The 24935-nt window shown below is 38.1% G+C and overlaps 2 protein-coding genes across 2 annotated transcripts; both read left to right on the top strand.

Moving 5' to 3' along the window:
• Positions 1-413: 413 nt before the first annotated feature.
• LOC137739047 (uncharacterized) lies at positions 414-4501 on the top strand. The gene is made up of 6 exons (XM_068478523.1): positions 414-797; positions 1216-1360; positions 1561-1821; positions 2124-2205; positions 2642-2838; positions 3559-4501. Exons 1-6 carry the CDS (start codon positions 565-567, stop codon positions 3829-3831), a joined length of 1191 nt encoding a protein of 396 aa, XP_068334624.1. The 5' UTR covers positions 414-564; the 3' UTR covers positions 3832-4501.
• Positions 4502-6707: 2206 nt separating this feature from the next.
• On the top strand, positions 6708-11553 carry LOC137739045 (protein STRUBBELIG-RECEPTOR FAMILY 5). Its single transcript, XM_068478521.1, has 16 exons — positions 6708-6798; positions 7145-7277; positions 7366-7437; positions 7536-7601; positions 7717-7788; positions 7869-7940; positions 8156-8227; positions 8310-8375; positions 8560-8622; positions 8699-8994; positions 9269-9498; positions 9600-9871; positions 9971-10091; positions 10218-10354; positions 10444-10600; positions 10906-11553. Exons 1-16 carry the CDS (start codon positions 6708-6710, stop codon positions 11077-11079), a joined length of 2094 nt encoding a protein of 697 aa, XP_068334622.1. The 3' UTR covers positions 11080-11553.
• Positions 11554-24935: the final 13382 nt, after the last annotated feature.

The raw sequence follows: 24935 nt of genomic DNA, 5'->3' as shown, positions 1-24935 counted from the left end.
CCCAATTTACCATTCATTCATGATTTCCCTAATAAAAAAGAAAACAAAGGATTTGACAAAAAAATAATGAAAAAAGAAAACAAAGGATAGCAATGGGAATGGAATGGAGATGTGGGGAAAGGGTAGACCATTCATTTCAGTACGCTACCATTGTTTGGTCAACAAAGAGTGTCACGTGTCAAAAAATACTGAACCTAAAGTCCACCATGTACAGATTGAGAGATTTTCCAGTGTAATTGAAATACGGAATGATACATCACGTGTCATTATATCAATGATAAAATATATATTTTAAAATGTTAATAACTTAAAAAAAATACAATTTCCTATGTAAAAATATATGGAGTACTTCCGTCGCAAAATGAAAATTTTCTGGAAAAGACCATATTATCCCCCCTCCTTCGGTGACTTCGATGCCTTGAGGCTTGAGTTGTTCGCAAAGCACAACGAACCAGGGCGTGCATAGTGTGACTCAGAAACAGAGAAGCGCCACAACCCCGAAGCTCCTTGTGACTGTATCACTATGCGATTAGCGAACCAGAGATCAATCGCAAATCGACGGAGATGGTGAAATTCGCGGATTCCGGCAGATTTCACGGCCTTTTCCTCGGTTCATCGGAGGAATTTTGGCGCGAAAACATTCATGGCGGTTTCGCCACTTTCGTTGCTGTGCTCTTCGTCTTGGCTTGCCACTGTGCCAAGAGGTTTTACTTTCGGAAATTCTCTGCCTCCAGTGCTTCTCCGGTTCTATCGGATTCTGATCCCCCCACCTCTGGCTCTCGAAGTCCGCAGCTCAGGTGATTTTCCTCCTGGGGTTTGCCTGTGTTCAGTTGGGTTCGTCTCGTCTTGGCTTTTTTCTGATTTGGTGATTTCTGGTTTTAAATCTAAGATTTTTCGGATTGGGTTTTGTTCTCTTGGTTTTTGAGTTGGGTTTTATCTCTATTCAATTGGGTTTCGATTAATTTTTCTACAATTTGGTATTTGGGTTCAATCCATTTAAGTTATATGATAATTGGGTTTTGATCAAATGGATGGTTTTTCTTCATTTTCTCAATGTGTATATGTCAAATTTCATTGGGTTTCTTGTTCTTCTCCAATTCTGTTTAAAACTAGTAGAACTTTGGGGTGATTGGTAATTGAGATTTTAGAAATCAAATTTTGTGGTATCAAGTTATGATTGTGTTACTTAAGTGTTCGTTCTGTTTACTTCTGCAGCACCTCAGAACTGGTGACAGATGCAGACTTGAAGTTTCTGATTGATAACTTGGAGGAGAAGACAGGCGAATATGTGAAATGGGAAAATGTCATAGACAAAAGAAATGATGTTCTTTCTTACTATGCTAAGTGCTGCAAGCCTAAGGTCATTCATCTTGTCTTAGTCTTTGAATTGATTATGATATGCTAACTTATCCTTTCTGTACCACAAAATTACCAGTGGCGTTTATTCTTGTTCTAGAATCCGTTGGTCGCATGAAATACTTGATTCCTTGTTTAACTCTACTGGTTTTAGCAAATAAAGGGTATGGAATTGAGTTTATGTATCTTTTTTCTTGCATTCAGGATGGTCCTTTGACATACTTGAGTGTGACGATATTCGAGAATTGCTCTCCTGAGAAGCTGAGAGACTTCTACATGGACAATGATTACAGAAAACAATGGGACAAGATGCTAATTCAGCATGAGCAGTTACAGATGGACAAAAACAATGGGGTTGAAGTTGGTCGGACAATAAAAAAGTTTCCACTGTTGACAGCTAGAGAATATGTATTAGCTTGGAGATTGTGGGAGGGGAAGGATAAAACCTTTTATTGTTTTATCAAGGTAACTGCTACCTGAAAATTATTCATACGTAAATAACATCTAGGCAATTTTGAGTTGTGTGAAGTTTAGATTTTCCATGTGCTGGTGGTCCAAATGTTATCTAATGAGTTGATATATCATATATGCAGTGATGCACGTAATATCTTTTGCATTTCTTTCTCTATATCTCGCTTTCTCTAGCATAATTCCCTTTTATTTTTTTACAATTAAGTTTTTTCCTTTGGTTCTCTTCATCCTTTTAGCACTTATCTGCCTCTCTTTATAAATTACCTGATATGCTTTCCAATAATGGGTGATGACAGGAATGTGAACATCCTTTGGCACCACGCCAGAAGAAGTATGTGCGTGTTCGTACTTTCAGATCTGGTTGGCGAATCCGAAAAGGCAAGATCCCAATGAGTCCAACTTTGTTGTTTATTTTGTATCTACCATTTCAATAAAAGAAAATTTCCTTTGTCTTTATGTTTAATTTCAATTAATCATTTTATCCCACGTTGAGCTGCTTTCATATTTATTCAGAAACTCGTACCATGAACTATAAGGCCTATTTCAAATAGCAAATATGCTTAACTAAGCTCTATACTGCTGAACATGACACAGTAATTTCTGATAAGGATCAATAGTTTTCCACTTTTCCTTAATGTACTTGTGGTGGATAAAGAAATGAATTTTCTTCTTCTTAGGCGCTAGTTGCACGTATCAGGCAAAACACAAAAGCACCACTTACACTTCAAAGATTTCTTTGGCTGAAATTCTGGCAGACTGAATTTTATGAAACAGAAACTGTTTATATTTTTCTGATTTTAATCATCTGTTACAGTACCTGGTACTAATGCTTGTGAGATCAAGATGTTTCACAAAGAAGATGCTGGTTTAAATGTGGAGATGGCAAAATTGGCCTTTTCTAGGGGCATATGGAGCTATGTGTGCAAGATGGGCAGCGCACTTAACAGATATTCGACAATCAGCTCTCATCAATCAAGTTCTGCTGCTTCTGCTGTCACGTTAATTAGAAGGGTCAGGACAACTTTCTTCGATGGAGTTGTATTGTTTAAATTTTAGGCTCCTAAATTTTAATATACATTGGTTGTCTTGGACTCATGCTACATTTAAGGCATTTCTTGATGGAGCTTTATCCAACTTATCAGGGTACTTGGCTGGTTTCTCATGCATTAACTTCTTTAGAGAGTTAGTTGAGGTAGATGAATTCTCTTGGTCTTATGTAGTAAACTTCCACTCGATGCTTAGTTGTCTAAGCACCGGTCTGTCTCAAGTAACTTGGGCATTGTCTGGGATTCATGTTTTGTATATCTTGTCAGTATTGTGCTGCTTGGCAAGGGTTTCGTGTTTTTTGACTTAAAGGTTCTGACCAACATTGAATGCTGATAATATTGGGTTTTTTTTTTCACCTAGACAAGTTTATTTTACATCCAGAGCATATATTACTACATGTTTGTAGCATTGTGCAGCCTAGATGAAAATTTGAATGTTTGCCTTAACTCAACTACTCCGCCCATGCTTGTCTCTGGTGCTTTATAGTGGTGAAACAAATAGTGACCATACTGGGCTTTTCCTGCCCCTATCGGTAACTAGGAGTCTAAGGAACTCTCTGAAGGATGTCTATAGTTTACTATTCATGCTCGTTTCTTTTAATTTTAGAGATGCAAAATAACTGATCTTTCTACATATTTGTAATCTGCATGCTGTTGGTACTGATCGTAATTCTCCTCCACACAGGTTCCCCCTCAATTGGAAGCCACGGATGAAATGACCTCTCAAGCAACCTCAGTAGCAACTTCTGTTTGCAGACCAACCACGGGCGAGGGAAGGAAATTGTCAAGAACACCTTCAAAGAAATTGTTAGCCAATGGCCTGCTGCTTCTTGGGGGAGTGGTCTGCCTGTCTCGTGGTCACTCTAGCCTGGGCGCTAAGGTTGCCATGGCTTACATCTTAACGAAGTGGAGTAAGCGTGGCGCTTCAAGTCAAAGCAGTGAAATTTCAGGTGCATGACCTTGTTGCCATCACAAATAATTTTGGACGGCTGAGTAAAGATTTCTTATCTAGATCATTGATGGGCCATCTACCATGGAAACCAACTACTACTCTCTACTTCTGCAAAAATGAGAAACGGAAGAAGGGTGGAGGGTAGTTCCTTAATTGTTCATCATGCCTTCCAAATCGTATAAATATCTGCCTACCCTTTTACCATATTTATATCCTGATGGCTGGCAATCGGGTTGCACAATGATCAATGGGAAAGGCCTATTGGTTCTGAATCTCCGATGCAACTTTTTCGTTGTAGTCCCAGCAACTGGTCATTCTATGACCTCTTGCGGGATACAGAGTATAACGTTGTGTCGCTGCGGTCGGGCAGAAGGTTTCTCTGCTCTTGTATGATAACTAAGATCTATCTGCAATAAACTCAAGCTGCTTTTGAAGTTCTCGGAACCGTTGGGAAGGGTAAGGTGTTTGTGCTTTGATGATTAAATTTGTGTGGGAGTGTTATGCTTACATCCTTCATTTTCCGCATCAGTTATGATCCTGAGGATATGTGTTGGCTTCTTGGTGTATTACGCTCATCCACCCTAATTTCTTTTACACATTATTTATGCATCTATTCTGGAAAATTTATCTTTGGAAATAATAATGCAAGGGCTTCTTCACAAATAAGCCGCCAAAGCGAAACTATATTTCACGGTAAAATCACTCGTTGTCTTAGAAGCGATTAGGATTGATTACTCTAATACCCTTTGAGGTTTATCGTATTTTCATAAAAATTCCTCACGTTTGAAACATTGCACTAACACGTTCTAATTCATTTTCATATAAACCTTTTAGGGCTGAAATCGCCTTAAAATTTTTTTTTTGAAGACAAATTTGCCCTTGTTATTAATTACTTAAGAATAAAAAGCTTTCAAAAATAAATATAATTAAAACTCTTAAACTTTTTGATTCTATTGTTTTGTCAAAACTCAAATGTGTAACCTAAACCATGCTCCGCTAACCCAGAGATGAGAGAGTCAGAGCCATGGCCGATTGCCTCGCAGTATCGCGAAGGCTGGGGAAGAATCCACCCCAACTACTGAAGCTTCGAGGTGAGATCCGGATTTTTCTTGGCGTATATGCGTTTGGTTTTTGTTTTAAGGTTTGTGTCAAGGAAGATATATTATTTGTAATTCTGCATACTTAACCAAAATTGTTGAAGCTTAACTGCAGTTAAACCCAAAGATTTTGAGTTTGTGGAAACACATTAAAAGAAAATTACTGTTTTTGGTCACCGTGCGAGAATTACCCCTTAGATAATTACATTTCCAATTTTTTGTTTTCATATAATTCCCTTTTTATACTGAAAATATGCATCTACTTTTGGTTGGTGATTTTTTTGAGTAGTAATCGGTTCCCTGCTCCTTTTTTTTTTTTTTTTTTTTTTTTTTTTGAGTACATCGATATTTGTACACTAAGGGAAGGGAGAGTTCGGCTAAGCTACACAATGAGCAGCCTAATTTGGTATCGAATTCACCATCCACGAGATTCAAACCTAAAATCTTTCACTTTTAAGTGAAGAGGAATACCACGAGATCGTAGTACTGAGTGGCTTGTACCCTACTCCCTTAATTTGACTGGTTAATTACCTGAGTAAGTATATCTAGTACTAATTAATTTATGTGTACTTTTTGATCCGCAAACAAACAGATGAGAAGAAAGAAAAAAAAAAGCTGTTGAAAGTCGATCCCAACTTGAGGATGATGCTCATACTAGAAGAAACGTTACCGCGAGTCTAAGAAATGCCATTTCAGAAAGAGCCAGTTTTATTATATTTAGTTTTAAAAGGCTTTTTTGTTTTTTTTTTTAAGTAATTAATAATGAGGATAAATTTGTCTTTAAAAAAATATTTGAAAGTGATGTTAGCCCTAAAGGAGTTATGTGAAAGTGATTTACAACATCAGGGGGTGTTAGTGTAATGTTTCAAATGTGATAGGTTTTTGTGAAAACAAGATAAACCTCATGGGGTGTTAGTGTAATTAACCCTTAAGCGTTATACCCGACATTAGACGTTGATAAGTGATTTTTTTTCCTTAATTAATGTTAAAATTACTAATGTCAATTTTTTTAGGTTGACCCAATTTTCTCCATTTGGGATAAATTCTACTCGAATAGTCGAATTAGAAAGAAGGGAAGGGGAAAATAAACTCAAGTCCAAGACCCTGAAATGGGGTAAAACAAGATACTTAAAAACTTAATACTTAAGTCTTTTAGGTTCAGGTGTTTACGTACGTTCTAATCACATTTAGATGTTTGCGTATGTTTTAATTATGTAAACAACTAAACACTTGTCAGTTGGGTGCGAGATGATAGTTGTCTTGCATACGAGTGTATACATGATTTACATTGTCAAGAAAAAACAGTTGGATATAATGGTTGCATAGTAAATAGTATATTTACAAAATGAAATGTATATATATTTATACATCCCAAAAGGGCAAGATGGGAAATTCAGCTGGACATTTTGAAAAACAGTTGAAAAGGGCAGATTGTGTCCTCACGTTTCGCTGGGGACTGTTGCAAATGCTGTCTTTCTCGACCAATTTTAACTGTACATTGGTTAATGTCTTCTGCTCCTTTTCCTCTTTGTCTCTAATTTAAAACAAAACTCAATCCCTCTTAAAAAAAAAAAAAAAAACCACCCCAGATTTTCCAACAATATTCGCCAAAACAATTAAACAAATTTAATGTTATATAGGGTTGTCTTTTTTCTCTTTGTTGCTTCTTAATCGATCAATGTTGAATCAAATCTAAACCACATAACCCATCATTTTTTTTTGTGATTTATTATTATTATTATTATTTGTTTCTGGGTTTTGCTTCTATTTTTTGTGCCGGAAAGGATGATCCACTTCCACAACATTCTGGTGTTGTGGGTTGTTTTATTAGGGTTCTTCGCAACCGGTGTTTATTCCAAGACCAATTCTCAAGATGGTAAGTCTCAAATTGTTTTGGTCTGATTTATGTTAGTGTGTAGTTTCTTGGGTTTAGAACCTAAAATTCAGGCTCAATGTTACAACGATGAGAATTTCTTTGTCATATTGAGAATTTTTTTTTTTTAAAAACATATGCTAATCACGTATTACTAGTAGGTTACTACAATTACAAAATTAATCAGGTGAAAAGATCGTGAGAGATGTTCCTCCAAACATTTCTAATGTGCAATTTTTCGGGTGGTTTTTACCTCTTATAGGCTTACATTCCGTTAAAAGATCTAATGAAGATAGGTACTTAAATATTTTCCTATATCGACATTCTGATGTTTTTGTGTATCTTGCAGTATCTGCCCTTAATGTGATGTATAACAGCTTTCAATCTCGTTCTAAACTAAAAGGTTGGAAATCAAGTGGCGGCGACCCTTGCGGCGAGTCATGGAAAGGGATAACATGCTCAGGCTCATCTGTAACCGAAATGTATTTCTCATTTCAAACACACATCAAGACTTACATTATATGTCTCGAGTTCACAAGTTAAACCTATTTTCCATTGAAATTTTTGCAGAGACTTGTCTGACCTAGGGCTCAGTGGATCAATGGGATACCAGCTTGCAAGCTTAACATCTGTCACTAAATTGTAAGGCTTAGCTCATTAGAATAGGCGTTTTTCTTTTTGTTCGGTATTCTTTTCAAAGCGCATAAGCTGACGGACGTGCATTCTTCGTCATAGTACAGTGATTTAAGCAAGAACAACCTCAACGGTGATATACCCTATCAACTGCCCCCTAGTGCAAAGTACATGTAAGTCCGCAGACAAACATTTCATATTGTATTACACTGTGTTATAGTTTGTGCGCGCACGTGTGTAGAGTATTTCCATCGTTGTCAATACTAATCTCATGACCTTCATGTTCAGAGATCTTTCTCAAAATGGTTTTTCGAACACAGTACCGTATTCAGTATCTCAGATGTCTGGCCTTGAAACCCTGTAAGTAGAACATGCTCTGAGTTTACATAATGTTCTAACGAAGTCACTTCCATTTCTAAACATTCTTTCGGTGAATGCAGAAATCTTGGTCGTAACAAGCTTAACGGACAGTTGAGTGATATGTTTGGCAAACTTACTAAACTCAAAGAACTGTAAGTTCTTCTAAACTTTGCATCAAAGGTCCCACTTTCATATGTTAACCTGATTACTTAAAATTTATTCAGAATGTAATCAGTACGTAGTAGTTCTTCTTTCGTATTCGACAGTTAATTTTTCCCTCCGGTATTCTCTTTTTAGTTCTGACAGATATTTGCTGCTATACTTTAAGGGTTAGTGACTAACTCGTATATCACGAAATCATGTGCAGGGATCTATCTTACAACTCAATAACTGGCAACTTGCCTCAGAGTTTTGGAAAGCTTTCAAGCCTCAAAAAATTGTACGAAGCATTAAATCCTCTAAATTTATATTTATACGTTTTCTAGGTTCCTGGTTGGTAAGCCCCTTATGTCTTTGTGCAGGTATCTGCAGAACAATCAACTTACCGGTCAAATCAACGTGCTTGTGAACACTCCCGTTGAGGAATTGTACGTGTCTTTGATCTAGATTTTTGTTATACAAATGAAATTCATTTAGCAAAACATCTTATAACATGTTTTGTTTCTTAAACACTTCTTATTGAAATTTAAAAAAAAAACTTTGATTTTCGTTATGTACCAGCTACAGTTAGTAACATTTTTTCACACAATGAATTCATTATTGTGCTGGCAGGAATATCGAAAACAACCGCTTTTCTGGCTGGATCCCCAACGATTTGAAGGGTATAAACATAAAGTGAGTATCTCTTTCAAAGATCAATGTAGGTATGCAGTGCTTAAGAATTTTTTTTTCTGACTTTATCTAATCGAAGGTCTGGAGGAAACTCCTGGTCGTCTGGACCATCTCCGCCTTCTCCTCCTGGTGCGCACCGCAATAGAGGGTCAGGCAAAACGAATGGCAGCAGCAACTCTTCTGTAGTCGCTGGAGTAACCATAGCTGGGATAGCTCTTGGCGTATTGTTGCTGCTTGCAATTATAATTGCGCTGTTTTCAAGAAGAAAACGTTCTTCTTCGCATCTCCTCGATGATGACAGGCTTAGCCAGCGCAAGTCGTTTCGCACCTATTCATCTAAGGATTTATCTAAAGAATTGACTGCTGACTACAAAGGTAATTTGTTTGTTAATAAATTTTTTTTGGTGGATAATATAACCAGTATTGTCTTCAGAATGTCTTTCCCCCCTTTTTTCTGTCCCTTAAGTGTCCTTTGATTTATTCAATCCAAAGGCTAGAAAAAAGGGACGAGTGCAGAAGGGGACAAAAAGAGCGTGCGTAAATCATTTCTCTATTCTTATATGGATTTAATTAACTTTCTACTATAGTTTTCTTGTTACATTGTAACGTGGGATCACTCTCGACTAACTAGACGATATGCTGTTGATAGATTCTGCAGCCGTTTCAATTGACATAAAGCCTGTTTCAAAATCTCCATCAATTGGTTTCAAGTCACTGTCCGGCCGTTTGCAATCCTTTGCCAGAAGAAGCACCTCTGTAAAAGCTACCGCTTACGCTTTGGCAGATCTGCAGGTTGCTACTGCTAACTTTGCACCAGCTCGCCTTCTCGGGCGGGGCTCCATTGGACGTGTTTACAGGGCTAAATATGATGATGGGAAGGTTTATTTTATTATCATTATATGATTGCTATTTCTCTAGCTATACTTATATGTTCATGTTAAAATTTTGTTTCCAATAATTCTATGCCACATATGTATCAGGTTTTAGCCGTTAAAAAGATTGATTCCTCACTTTTTCAAGGCTCACCACCGCAAGAATTTTCTAACATTGTCGTAAACATCTCCAAGATTCGTCATGCCAACATCGCCGAACTTGTTGGCTATTGTTCAGAACACGGGCACAACATGTTGATTTATGAGTACTTCAGAAATGGCTCGCTTCATGAATTCTTACACATGTCGGATGACTACAGTAATCCCCTAACTTGGAACACAAGAGTCAGAATCGCTTTAGGCACTGCCCGGGCTGTTGAGTAAGTGAATATATATACTTGTATATGTAGCAATTAGCTATTTTCATTTACCAGGATTTCTTGTAATAATTTAGTAAACTCTTTGTAAATTGTTTCCAGGTACCTCCATGATGGTTGCTTTCCATCCACAGTTCACAAGAACATCAAATCATCCAATATTTTGCTTGACATCGAACTCAATCCCCGTCTTTGCGATCATGGCTTGGCAACATTTCACCAGGTTAATTCCCGTCACTCTTCAAACTAAATGCAATCTTTCATAGATAAGATATTCGGGCTTTGCTGTCTATAGAGAATACGATTATTTTTATGTACTGATGATGATTTCTCCTCCTGTTTTTTTCAGCGTACTAGCCAAAACCTTGGGATGGGATACAATGCTCCAGAATGCACAAAGCCGTCAGCGTATACAGCAAAGAGTGATGTTTACAGTTTTGGAGTAGTCATGTTGGAACTATTGACAGGTCGAATGCCTGTTGACAGGTACGTTAGATTTGCTTCTCACTCTCCCTTGCCTTCGCTAACATTGTCAATGTCATGCAATTCTAAACTGGTTTTGTTCCTCTCTTTAGTTCAAAACAACCAGTGGAGCAGTGCCTTGTGCGATGGGCAACTCCCCAGCTTCATGATCTTGACTCACTGTCACAAATGGTTGACCCTGCACTGCGTGGACTCTACCCTCCCAAGTCAGTCTCGCGGTTTGCTGATATTGTTGCAATCTGTGTTCAGGTAATTACTAGTGGCTTAGATGCCTTAAAGCCACTGGCTAGGCTTAACTTTAATTTTGGGATATAGTACTGCGATTTGTACCACATTTTCGGATCATTACCATCCTGAACATTTCTCTAATAGAGGTGGGTCGCAAGTAGTTAGTAAATGTAGTACAGATAACATTATTCGAACAGTACATGAACAATTCTCTTGGAAAAAATAAACTTCTTTTTCAATATTGATTCACCTATGCTTTTACTCTTTTCTATTTGGGAAAGAGCAAAAGATTTGTTCATTAACTTTTATTCCTTTGCGTCTATCAGCGGGAGCCAGAATTTCGGCCACCGATGTCAGAGGTGGTGCAACAGTTGGTGCGGTTAGTGCAGAGCTCTACTGCGAACATGAGGGAGGATTTTGGTCTCGGGTCTCGTAACTCTAGTGCCATGAGCAGCAAGAGAGAAGATCTTGCAGCTTCTCGTCGCTTGACTGACTTTTGATGATGGTAGCGACGATCGAGAGGACAATGGTTTTCATTTTGATCAATATCGTGTAAGCATAAAAGAGGCAGATTGAGTCATTTCTTTTAAATGTATTTCTCTGTCTGCTCTAGCTGCCCAATATTTTAAATTGGATTTACTTCAAAATTATTCTCATGAATTATGGGCCCTAAAAGTTCTCCGAGGCATTCTAACTTGTTCATTATAGGAGAAGCAGATTTGAGAACAAAAAAAAAGGTTATTGGAAATTGATCATGGGGGAGAATTACAACGGGAAATTCAGGAAAGTAAAACATGTTCGGGGTGTGACTTAAGAATTTTGTTTTAGAGGAAGAGTCTTGTTCAAGGAAACCGTCTCTCCTAAGGTTAGGAATTAATATTGTAATTTAATTCTGATTGGATTCATAATTTGTACAGATCCTTACTTGTACATCAAGTATAAGCGATTGTATATATATGCCTTTGTGCTATGAATATAATTACCAAGTTTATAATTTCTTTATGGTATGAACGAGTTAAGGTTGCAACTTGTGCCGCAGCCCTTCCCCCCCTCGACCTAAATTTTTTTGCCTTCTCCTTTCACCACGGCAGCCGCTTCCTCTGTTAGCAGTATTTGAATTTATCTGAGATATTCGATATGGGAAGTGGAGGGAGAATAAAAGGATGCAAAAGACGGAAGAGTAAATGAATGTTCTCTCTCTTTTGCTATGAAAGTTGCAGAGAGGAATATATTTCTTTCTATGTCAAACAATGAACACACACGTGCATTTCATGATCTCTCACTTAATCTCAGCCACACATCTGACTAAATTATAGGCTCACTACACTTGGCTATTTTAGCCTTACAACTTTTAACCTCACACTTGGCAAATATGCTCAAGTGAATACACAAGTAAATTCATCTTATTTCACTAATATTAATCAGCTATAGACTTATAATTCAACACTCCCCTTTAAGTTTTGAGCTGATTTCACTCCAAGCATACTCCTGAGATGGTTGAAACGATCTTTAGCCAAAGGTTTTGTGAAAATATCTGCTACCTGCTTTTCAGTGGGACAATACACCAAATCAATGATTCCTTCCTGCAGTGCATCCTTAATAAAGTGATACCTTCTATCAATGTACTTGGTCTTTTGATGGAACATAGAATTCTTTGTGATAGCAATGGTAGATGTGTTATCACAATGAAGAGGAGTAGCTATAGTTTGTAATTCTCCAAAATCTTCCAAAACAAACCTCAGCCATATTGCTTGAGCTGTGGCTTCTGATGCACTTATATATTCAGCCTCTGCAGTTGAGAGTGCAACACAGTTTTGCTTGACCGAAGCCTAGGAAAACACACCAATGCCAAATGAGAATGCATATCCTAATGTGCTTTTGCTGTCTTCCAATGAACCACCCCAATCACTATCACAGAAGCCAATTAAACAAGCTTTTCTTCCTTTCACATACTCCAAGCCATACTCCAGAGTTCCCTTGATGTATCTGAGTACTCTCTTTGCAGTTCCATAGTGTCTATTGGTAGGACAATGCATGTATCTTGCCAATAAACTAGCTGCATACATTATATCCGGCCTTGTAGTAGTGAGATATAGAAAGCTTCCCACAATGCTCCTATACATTTCGTCACTCGCAGATCCACTTCCATCATCTTTAGATAATTTCTCAGTAGCTACAAAAGGAGTTGTGACAGTCTTTGCTTCATTTAAACCAAATTTACTCAGTAAAGAGCTTGCATACTTCTTCTGATGAATGAAGATGTTGGACTCTGTTTGAATCACTCCCATCCCAAGGAAGTGATGAAGAAGTCCTAAATCTGTCATTTTATACTTCATTTTTCATATCTTCTTTGAACTCTTCTAGCATTGGTTTGCAACTACTAGTGTAGACTATATCATCTACATAGATAGAGACAATCAGGATATCTTCTCCCCTTGCTTTTATATACAGGGTTGGTTCACTCAAGCTTTTCTTGAAACCACACTGTGAGAAATAGCTGTCAATCTCTCCATACCAAGCTCTCGGAGCTTGTTTTAGACCATAGAGGGCCTTATGAAGTTTGTACACCTTTTCTTGTAGAACTCCATTCAAGAAGGCCGATTTCACATCTAATTGATACAGTTTCCAGCTCTTTTGTGCAGCCAAAGCTATTAAAGTTCTAATGGTATCCAACCTAGCAACCGGTGCATAAGTCTCATTGTAGTCCAAACCAGGCTTTTGTGCATAGCCTTTTGTAACCAGCCTTGCTTTATTCTTCAACACTGAGCCATCAAGATTTGACTTGGTTTTGTAAACCCATTTAACCCCTATAACAGGTTTTTCAGTTGGTCTGTCAACAAGCTTCCAGGTGCCATTCTTTTCAATCATAAACAGCTCATCCTCCATGGCTTTTAACCAAGACTCATCTTGTTTGGCATCCTCATACTGCTCTGGATCCATGATACACAGATTACATTGAGCCAACACATCATTCAGATTCCTCCACTTCAGTGGTGTATGGTCAAATGCTTGATTGTGTCCTTCACTTAAGTTTGACATGCTTGTAGATTCACCTAAGATAGGTGACTTGGATTGAATTTCAGAGTCTTCAATATTAAGAGCTCTCCTAGATGGAGATAATATAGATGATGTAGGAGACAACACCATTCTGTCACTGCTCTCTGTACTTATGTCACTATGAATAAAACTTCCAGTATTAAGAGATGTTGACCCTGAGTTCTCTTCCCAATTCCAGGTAGTTTCTTCATCAAATACAATGTCTCTTGACAAGAATAATTTCTTGGATAGTGGATCAAATACCCTATACCCCTTTTCACAAGTTGCATATCCCACAAATACTCCTTTGAAGCTTTTAGGTTCAAGTTTATGTCTCTGTTCACTTGGAACATGAACATAACATAGAGATCTAAATACTCCCAGGTGGGATATTCCTGGTTTTCTACCGGAATAAGCTTCAAAAGGTGTGATGTTGTTCAAAACCTTTGTGGGACATCGATTTAGGATATATACAGATGTATGAAATGCTTCTGCCCAGAGAAAATATGGCATCATCTTCTCATGCAACATAGATTTTGCCATTTCAATCACGGTTTTGTTCTTCCTCTCCACTACTCCATTTTGTTGTGGAGTATATGCAAGAGTAAGTTGTCCTTGTATTCCTTCCTTTTCACAGAACTGATCAAATTCTGATGACTTGAACTCCCCTCCTTTATCACTTCTCAAAGTCTTAATCTTGAAACCACTTTGTAATTCTGCCATAGCTTTGAATTTCTTAAAACAGTTGAATGCCTCAGACTTATATCTCAAGAAATAGACCCAAATCATTCTGGTAAAATCATCTATCAGCAGCATGAAATACTTATTTCCAGCAATTGACTCAGTCTTCATAGGTCCACACAAATCAACATGAATCAGTTCAAGTGGAGCAGTTGCTCTGTACACTTGATTTCTTGGGAATTCTTCTCTGTGTTGTTTACCAAATTGGCAACCTTCACAGACTCCATTGTAGTCTACAAGCTGTGGCAAACCATGTACCATTTCCTTGTCTCTTAATTGTTTAAGACCACCAAAGTGTAAATGTCCAAGTCTTCTGTGCCAAGTCTCAGTAGAGTGAGTGACACTAGCTTTCAACACCATTTGATTCTCAGAGCAAAGTCAGTGGATAACACCTATTCACTTTCTTTTTCACTCTCATAACCAAGCATTCCAGTGATGGACCATCATACACACTGCACATTCCACCTCCAAACACCAAGAAATATCCATACTCATCCATTTGACCAACACTGAGTAAGTTCTCCTTTAAACCGGGAAGATACATTACTTCTCTAACATACTTTCTCCCTTTATTTGTATCAATAACCAAAGATCCCATTCCTGCAACATTCATAAGATCTCCAGTCGGCATTTGAACTTTGCCAGCTACATTGGTTCTGACCTCAACAAGCAAATCTACATTTCCTGTCATGTGATTGCTACAACCACTATCTATATACCACTCTCCATTCACCTTTGGTTCTGTGACTGTGTTGTTTGCATAAAATAGATTCCCTGTCATCTCCAATTGATTTGCATTATTTGCCTTTTGCACTGATTTGCCTACAGTACACTCTCTAGCCCAATGCCCAAATTTATCACAGTTGAAGCATTTTGGTTTCCCTTTGTATCTACGCTCACCAAAATGATATTTAGAACACACCTTGCACTGAAGCTTTGCAACATCTTGACCCATTAACTGAGATGCATTTACATTCTGATAATTGTGCAGAGGAGTTTTCTGCTGAAATATGGGTTTTGATTCCCATTTCTTGCCTTTAGAATTCCAATTTCTCTGAAATCTAGACGAACCACAATGAACACCATTCTTGTTCTGTTCCTTTGGATTCACAGAGAGTGAAGAGAATGCTCTCTCAGTTGCATTAACCGTATGCAAATCAAAACATTGTTCTTGACTCTTTAAAATTGCAACTACCTCCTGCAATTCTATAGTTTCCAAACATTTTGTATTCTCAATGACAAGACATATGGAATCATATGGTTTACTAAGGCTAATCAGAACTTTCTGCACAAGTCTTTCATTAGACAAAATTTCCCCAAATGTTTTCATCTGATTTATCAAATCATTTAGCCTAGTAAGATACCCAGACAGAGTTTCATCATCACGCATTCTAGCATACTCAAATTCACGTCTCAGATTTTATAATTTCACAGATCGTACCTGATCACCACCGTGATACTCTCCATACAACAAATCTCATGCCATCTTCGCTGATTCGGCATTGGCGATTCGAGGGAAGATTTGATCCGAGACTGCATTCTGAATGATTCCCAAAGCCTTTGCGTCTTGCATCAACACAGCGGGCATTTCTTCATCTACATCATCCTCCGATGATCCTCAGGCTTCTTCTTCTTCGAATCAGACGTTTTAACTCCCTTCTCCACCAGATTCCACAACCCATGTGATTTGAAGATTGTCACCATCTTGATTCTCCAGAACTCGTAGTTCTCACCGGAGAAAATTGGAGTTCTCATTTCTGAGCTTCCAGATCCAAACATCTTTGGTTTGACTGGATTGATTTCTCTTCTCAGATGATAATGAGTCTCCGACGACTTTCACCGAGCTTCAAATCAGCTCAATGAGTTCACAGATTTACGCCCAGGCTCAGATGATCGAACCTGGCTCTGAGGCCATGTTAGCAGTATTTGAATTTATCTGAGATATTCGATATGGGAAGTAGAGGGAGAATAAAAGGATGCAAAAGACGGAAGAGTAAATGAATGTTCTCTCTCTTCTGCTATGAAAGTTGCAGAGAGGAATATATTTCTTTCTATGTCAAACAATGAACACACACATGCATTTCATGATCTCTCACTTAATCTCAGCCACACATCTGACTAAATTATAGGATCACTACACTTGGCTATTTTAGCCTTGCAACTTTTAACCTCACACTTGGCAAATATGCTCAAGTGAATACACAAGTAAATTCATCTTATTTCACTAATATTAATCAGCTATAGACTTATAATTCAACATCCTCATCCTCTTGAGCTCCCTCTCTTCCTTCTGGACCTAATGTGACTCACTTCTTCAAGCTTACAGAGACTAATTTTCTCAACTGGATGTGTCAGATACGTCCCTTCTTGATTGCTCATGATCTTTTCTCTCATGTTGATGACTCCTCCTCTGCACCTAACACCGAGCTTCCTGCTACTGATAATGCTTCCGTCAAGCCTAATCCTGAATATGTTTCGTGGTATAAAACTGATCAACCGGTGTGCAGCTACCTTGTTTCTACTCTCCCCGAGTGTATTTCTCTCAGTGGTGGTTGGCCTTGACTCTGCTAAGGCTGATTAAGATTGTCTCCATCAACACTTTTCTTAAGTCTCCGTGGCTGACGCTGGTCATCACGTTTCCTCCTCATTGATCTGCAAAAAAGGACTCGCTCTATTCATGCATCAGACTAAAAGCAACCACCCAAAAGTCGAAAACTACTTTCATTTGTGTTAACACACCGTCCTTGATGACGTGGTTGAATGCATGCATATCACATAAGCAAAATTTTGACCATTTTTTCCGATCTTTCAGCCAGCTTATGTCATGCATATTATTGGTAAGCTTGATGGTGATCGCATTAACCTTCTCTGCAAGCACGACATGTAGAAAATGTCATCATCAAACAGAAGTTCGATATTATCCACGTGTCCCATCTTTATTTGCGTGTTTGTGTTGGTTTGGTAGTGCAACCTGCATACGAAAGTACAAAATGAAACAGAACAAGGGAGGGCGAGAAATTTATCAATGTCGTGATTATGTTCTCATTGTTGAAGTTATGTGGCTGTATAATTTATCTATGTCGGGATTACCTATTGTCAACATAAATATATGGCTATTTTGATATATTTTAAAAAGGGATACATGACATCAGTTTGGTTAACTCTAATCAATTAGTTTCACAGGAAAGTCCATTTTGAAGAAACTACTCAGGTGGAATGTGACAATGTGTTGATCTAATCCCTTTTGTACATAGATAGCCAAAAGATTTACAATTTTTAATTTTTTTTAAGGGAAAATTAGGTTCACATCCTTCTTTTTGTTACTCCATTGATTAAAATCCTATTCATTTTGAATTTTTGATCAAAGTCCTTAGGTATTAATAACATCATTAATTATTTGAATAATAAAATATTTTTATTTTTAAATATATTCCTTTAGTGTTAAAAATGTTACAATCAGTATATTTATATTTATGGCTAAATTTTTCATCATATATTTTTATTTTTAGTTTGTAACAAGTTTTAATTTGCAAATATTTTTAAATTTGTACCAATTTTCTTTTCATTTTCAATTTGTACCCATATATTAGTTTCTTTTTGTGCCCATATTTTTTTAAAGTTTTATTTGTGTTTGTATCCATGTATATACCGTCACGTGACATTGTATATTTAATCAATGATAGAAAAATTACATATGGTATATTTATGTTTTATGCCTAAACTTTGTATCAGATATTTATACTTTTAGTTTGTACCCACTTTTAATTTGCAACATTTTTTTTGTAATTTGTAGTATTTTCTTTTTAGTTTTATTTTGTACCCATGTATTAATTTCTTTTATCGCCTATATTTTTTTAAATTCATTTGTACTCATAATTTTTAATCTTTTATATGTACCCAAATTTATTTATAATGTACCCATTCTTCTTTATTAATGTACCACTTTGTTATATGTGAAATGTACCAATTTTTTTGTAAAATGTAACTTTTTTTTTTAACACTATGGATACATTCTTTTGCCATTTATTATTTCTTATTTTCACAGAGTTTTTATCCATTTATTCAATCAAAATGTTTGAATTTTTTTATTGTAACTGTTTCTAATAGTATTATAATGAGGGATTTTAAATTTATAGGATTATAAATCTCATAAAATATCAAACAATTAATGTCAAAACTATAAAAATATAAATACTAATAGTAATATAATGAGGTGTACAAAGTCAAGGGACCTTGATCAAACTTTGAATACTATTAAGGTTTTAATCAAAGAATGTTAAGGATTAAGGACCGCATCTAAAGTATCCATTTTTTTAATATTAATAACATTAATCTTCTATGATATAACCTTTTATATCTTTCAAACATAATGTTTTATACAATTTATATTTCCGCAGAAACGGACGGGCAACATTTCTAGTTCATTCTACTCTTTGTGTGCTGTACAATGATTATCTTATGTTTGTGGTCTCCATTCTTAACATGCCTGCATTGCTCACTGTTTGATTTGTGACCAAATTCTATTGGGCTTTAATTGATCTCACCAGCCCATTCAATGGGCCTCTTATTTAGCCCATTTGAAAAGCCACGTGAGGTGGCTAGGGTGTTAGTTGGCAGCTGCTGCTATCTGCTGGTTTTTTATTGATAGCAGCAGCGGGAAAAAAAAATTAAAAAAATAAAAAAGATTAAAGGGGTGCCGCAGCCCCATTTTGGAGATAAAAAGAAAGTGTGCTCCTCTCACTTGGTTAGCACTCACTTAATCAAAGTTGTGTTTGTGTATTATTAGCTTTGAGCTTTGTATAGAGAGGAAATTATTCATTATATTTCCTTCTCTATTTGTTTTTTTGGTGAGTGAGAGTTAATGGGTGTATTGAGGCGTTGGGTTGTGAGATTGCTAACACTTTGTAAACACTCCTATTTGATTGATAGCGGATTATTGGGTGAGCTTCTACTGCTTCGAGGACTTATTCCAATTACACTGATTGTTGAAAAACTTGGTTAAATCTTTGTGTCTTTTTTATTTTTGTTCTTGCATTTCATTTGATATTATTTCACGTGGGTTAGTTTGAGTTGGCTTCCAATTGGTTTGGTGCTATCCTAGCACACACCCACCTTTGTTGATCTGCGTCAGTGGCTCCTCGCCCATGCGGCACAGGCTGCGCGTCTCCATGCTTCCTCTGCTGCCCAAGCTTTTCTTGCTGCCCAAAAATATCTACCCATTGTGGGATCTTGCAGAATACCGCAAGTGGGTTCCAGTGCCATCCAAACCCTGAATTTCGCTGACTGTGTTGTGTAACTCATCCAAAAGAGTCAATCAGTATATTTACCCACCGTGGAGAACTATTTTATGAAGGTTCATGAGCTCGATGACCAGTGGTCTCGAGAAAATATGTATATATACAAAGAGTGCGAATCAGTATATTAGGAAGTAAGTTTTATTTATTGAGAAATCAATGAAATGCGGTTAACAAACTGAAAATTACTCTGTTTTGGTTTGGTGCTACAAATCTCTGTTTATTTTGGAATCGTACTACAGACGACCTTTGTTGGAAGCCAGCCATGTTGTGCTTTGGTCGGTCAGTGCAAAACCAAATTTAGATTACCTCATTAAGATACAGACTTACAGTTGAACAAAATAAAATAAAAGATATAAAGACATTGAGAAATTTATGAGGTTCGGCAAAAACCTGCTTACGTTTCTGGAGAAATATTACTCTTCACTATGAGAATAACAGTACAAGTTATACATGAGTTAAATCAACATAACCCAATCTCAAATCCCTTGTACACCCCACTCACAGAATTTTTCCAAGAGCCTCATTCTACCCCAAGAGTTCTTTTACTGGAATACTTTTTACTCTAACTCTCTTGATTTTCTCTCAACCCATGTTCAACCTTTCCCATGGGAAAGCCCAAGCATACTAAATGCACAAATATTGCATCTTGTTATGGGCATACAATAGCAACCATGCCAACAACCAAGACCAAAAAGTCTTAAGTTCCCATGACATAATTGTCACCTGGCTACCTAGCATGCACCAAAGTCTATACCTAGCCTATAGAGTACAACTTTTTCTCCATTTGCCATTTAATGCATGGAAAATAAAACATGCAAAATTGCGTGCAAGCAAACACAAGTCAAGACTTGCTTCCAACTTTTCTTGTGGCAGTCACCATGTCTTCTCTTGAAACAAGACTTCCATGCCACAACCGAAAGCCAAACACAAAGTCACCAATGGCTGCTGCCATTTCCATGTAGCATTCAGAAAGTTACACTACCAAAATTGTTGCCAACTCATAAGTATATGAGCCAAACACAACAATCCCACATCGGTAAGAGGGAGAGGAGAAAAGTAATTTAAACAGGATTATCCTACTTTAACTAATATCGAGATTTTTTGTGATAAAATCTCATACTTGACTGATTGGACAGGTGGTAAAGTGGAGACAGTATCGATGTTGTTGGAGTGAGCTCTTGGCCCGACGACTTGAAAAATTCTACACGGTATCACAGCCAGGAGATGGGCCCACGTGCACAGCCAGAGGCGTGTTGGAAGCCAGACATCCCACATCGAGGAGGAAAGCAATTTAAATAGGATTACCCCACTCTAACTAACACTAAGACCTTTTGGAGCTGGCCCTTGGCCCATCGACCTAAAAAAATTCTACAACCTTTGATGTCAAGAATGGGGTGACTTGGAACTTATAGCTCATTCATAGGGTTTATCCTTTTGGCATGTCCTTCCTTTCATTGCTTTATAATGAATTTTATGGTCTGCAATGTTTGATGATAGCTGGGGATATGTTTCCTTCGCCAGAGCAGTTAAACATTTGTTACTTAAGTTAAATAATGTAGTGTTTTATTTATTTATTTTTTTTATGATATTCTAATATATCGGTAGTCAAGTTTGTTGCAACAATATGCTTCTCCTTTTACATATGAGTTTATAGAGGAGGAAAGCAATTTAAATAGGATTACCCCACTCTAACTAACACTGAGATCTTTTGTGATAAAACCTCACACATGATAGATTGGGCAAGTGATAAAGTAAGGACAATATTGGTGTTGTTGGAGTAGGCCCTCGGCCTGTCGACCTAAAAAATTCTACAACCTTTGATGTCAAGAATGGCGTTTGGGACTTAGAACTTACAGCTCATTCATGGGGTTTATCCTAGGGGTGGGCAAACAGGTATAGGAACCGCGGGTCGGGACGGGTAATCATGGTTCGGGATAGGTACGGGATGGTTCCTAATTTTTAAAAAGAGAAACTGGCTGGGGAGGGGCGGGGCTTTGGAATGTTTGGGGCAGGTCGGGATGGTTCCTTCCCGTGGGCCATGACAGTTCTCAATCTCAAGAACATTGTCTCATTCTCTTTTTTTTTTTTTTTTTTCCTCTCTCTCTCTCTCTCTTTTTCTCAACTTGATGCTCTTTCCACTCTGAGAACACACACACCATTTCCCCATATTTCCCCTTCCCCCAATCTCTCGAACCTTCTGCCCCATTCTTCTCCTCGTTTCTTCTCCCCTATCTCTGCAACTCTCCTTCCCGGAGCACAGACACACCACACCCACACCCACACCCCACCACGACCTCTACCACAGTGGCGCACACTCCGGCGAGCACTATCACCACCTGTGGATCGATCCTCCTCCCTTTCTCACTTTTCGGCGAGCACCATCAGGCAAGGGGAGGCCTTGTTTGGGCCGTACGAGGTGAAAGACCTATCAAACCCAAGTGTGTTTTGGGATCCGGAGAAAATGGACTACTCACTTTGATGGGTCTGAGCATGGATTGCAGAGAGAAGCTCAGATCTTGGCAGCTGCGACGACGGAGCCTCGGCTGCAGCTGTGACGACGGAGCTTCCACCATTGTTGTCCTTCGATTAGTAGACTCAATTGCATCCACTCCCACAAAGCAGCGGATGCCTATCGTGGTCAGATTGTGGGTCTCCATGCCTGGAACCAACGCGGCGGTTGATGTCGGATTGTGGATCGGATTGTGCCTATTCTCAGTTTATAAATTATATAAAAAAAATTAAAAAAAAAAGAGTTGGACCCGTGGGGCAGGGCGTGGCGAGTCTAGTAAATAACGGGTCAGGTAAAGCTCGGTTCCAAAACTCAAAATCCTTCTACTCAGACCGACCCGCCCCGTTACTTTTTAAATTGGGTAGGTCTGGTTCCTTCAAAAATGGGTCTGGCCCGGCCCGGCCCGTGCCCAGCCCTAGTTTATCCTTTTGGCATGTCCTTCCTTTCATTGCTTTATAATGAATTTTATGGACTGCAATGTTGGATGATAGCTGGGGATATGTTTCCTTCCCCAGAGCAATTAAACATTTGTTACTTAAGGTAAATAATGTAGTGTTTTATTTATTTATTTATTTTATGATATTCTAATATATCGGTACTCAAGTTGGTTGCAACAATATGCTTCTCCTTTTACATATGAGTTTGTAACTCATGGTAATGGGGTTTCCATATATAATATATATATATATATATATATATATATGAAAATATGACTTTAGCCCATGGAACTCAATTTTCTCCAAATAAAATCCGATGTAAATTTTTTGCTCAAATAAAACCCCATTGACTAGACTCCACATCAGCAAATTCATTAATTATGTTTGACTTTATCCATTTAAAAATTTTCGGATGCCTAAAACACCCTTATTGAATGTTTAATGTACACAATTAATTCTCCCTCCCTTTACTAATAATAAATTAAAAAAATCATACAAATATAACAAAATATTATTGACATCAATCATGAATTATGAGCTGCACGATAGAATTATAAGCAGTAGTCAATTTCCACTTCAATCGTGAATTGCATTATAAAAATATGTCCATCCAAATATAACAAAATATTATTGACATCAATCATGAATTATGAGCTACATGATAGAAATATAAGCAGTAGTCATTTCCACTTTAATCATGAACTGCATTATATGTGACAGCCTGTCCCGGACTTTTCGTACCGTAGAGGTGAAATGACGGTTTTGCCCCTAGTATGTTTGTTTCGTTGTGTGGTCGTTTTTGGGCTTTGGTTGGTTGATTTTGGACCACACACACACTCACCCTCATTTCTCTCTCTCTGCCCTGTCCCGAGACCCTCTCTCTCTCCCATTCCTAACCTTTTCGTACAGACAACACCACAAACCCTTGAAATCATCACGGATCGAGGAAACAAACTATACATTTGTGCTCGTGAGGTTGTTAGGAGTTCAACCATACCCATTTCAGGTAAGGATACCTTCGTTTTCACGTCGAACTCGAGATCCCCGATTTGGTCACTGTTCATGCACACGTTAATTCTTATGTTTTTGGGAATTTCAAGCTTGTAGGAAGCTTGGTGAGGTCCTTAGGAGGCTCGGGGTGGTTCGTTTGAAGGTTTTGGACGTCAAGATTGTGAGTTGCAAATTTGGTCGGAGTTGGTGGTGTTTTCTCGGCGAGATTTTGTTGGTTTTGGTGCTTAAAAGTGGTATGGATTTGTTCCTCTTGTTGTAAGCTTCATTTTGGTACCAATTTTGTGAAATTTGGAAGAAAAACGAAAGAGATATCAAGTTTTGAATTTTTCCCGGTTTTCCAACGCCGGCGACGGTGCCAGAGTTTGGCCGGAGAAGATGACGGAATATTCCGTCAGTTTGGACGGAATATTCCTAACGGCATTAACGGAATCAGTTAAACTTAACGGAATATTCCTGACGCCGTCAGTGTGCCAAGCACGTGCCTGCGCGTGGGCGGCGCGTGTGGCCGTGCCTTGGCCGGCGCGTGGGGGCGCGTGTGGTGTCAGAAAATTATTTTAAAAATATGGGGATGTTCGTGAGGTTGAGTAGATCATGTTGGTGTATTCATACACCCTATTTGAGCATTGTATGAGAAGTTATTTCGTAATGTTGGTTATGTGCTTTAAAATTTACGTTTTTATAGTTGTTTCGCATATAGGTGAGACCTATCCCGAGGACGAGCACGGTCACTCGAGGCAAGGGGGTTACGACCCTTCTACATACCAGTGAGTGGGCTTTTGGTTTTCCGTATATACCTATATACTTGTGTTTTTCCCAGAAAGTGAAATGAAATGTTTATATGTTTTATATGCCATGCATTATATTTGTTGTTTAATTATGCATTATTAGTTGCATATATACATATGTTTGGTGCTGCGGACGCACAGGTAAGTACCAGGTAAGTTATGGTTTATGTTTATATTTAGTAGTGATTTGAGATGCATAGAAAGCTCATAACCTGCACCCCCGGTGTTAGTGCTCCCGCCCAGAGTTGGGCACAGTCCTTCACGTGATGTTCACCACCCGCACCACACGCTCATCTTGGATCCAAGTTAGGTGCACAGTCCTGTCGTACAGACTACTTTAGGTGGTTCCGACTCGTAGGTGACCCGCGATTATTCGCCCAGTGTTCACGTGATCGTAGCACTTGAGCATATTTATTTACACCCAGTCCTGTCGTACAGACCACTTTAGGTGGTTCTGACTCGTGTGCAGGTGTAGTTAGTGAGTTGGAGATTTGAGCTCTAGATTCAGTCGTACAGGTCACGTTAGGTGACTCCGGCTGA

This window comes from Pyrus communis, chromosome 7 (genome assembly GCF_963583255.1).
Source record: "Pyrus communis chromosome 7, drPyrComm1.1, whole genome shotgun sequence".
NCBI lineage: Eukaryota > Viridiplantae > Streptophyta > Magnoliopsida > Rosales > Rosaceae > Pyrus > Pyrus communis.
This window is presented reverse-complemented; position numbering and strand designations above follow the sequence as displayed.

What these genes read in the sequence shown, in the direction of transcription:
- LOC137739047 (XM_068478523.1), top strand. Translation starts at nt 565, where the DNA reads ATGGTGAAATTCGCGGATTCCGGCAGATTTCACGGCCTTTTCCTCGGT. An exon ending in CCTTTTATTGTTTTATCAAG is followed by an intron (nt 1,822 to 2,123) that starts GTAACTGCTACC and finishes GGGTGATGACAG; the next exon opens with GAATGTGAACATCCTTTGGC. An exon ending in CTGTCACGTTAATTAGAAGG is followed by an intron (nt 2,839 to 3,558) that starts GTCAGGACAACT and finishes TCCTCCACACAG; the next exon opens with GTTCCCCCTCAATTGGAAGC.
- LOC137739045 (XM_068478521.1), top strand. Translation starts at nt 6,708, where the DNA reads ATGATCCACTTCCACAACATTCTGGTGTTGTGGGTTGTTTTATTAGGG. An exon ending in ATTGACTGCTGACTACAAAG is followed by an intron (nt 8,995 to 9,268) that starts GTAATTTGTTTG and finishes TGCTGTTGATAG; the next exon opens with ATTCTGCAGCCGTTTCAATT. An exon ending in GCTTGGCAACATTTCACCAG is followed by an intron (nt 10,092 to 10,217) that starts GTTAATTCCCGT and finishes TGTTTTTTTCAG; the next exon opens with CGTACTAGCCAAAACCTTGG.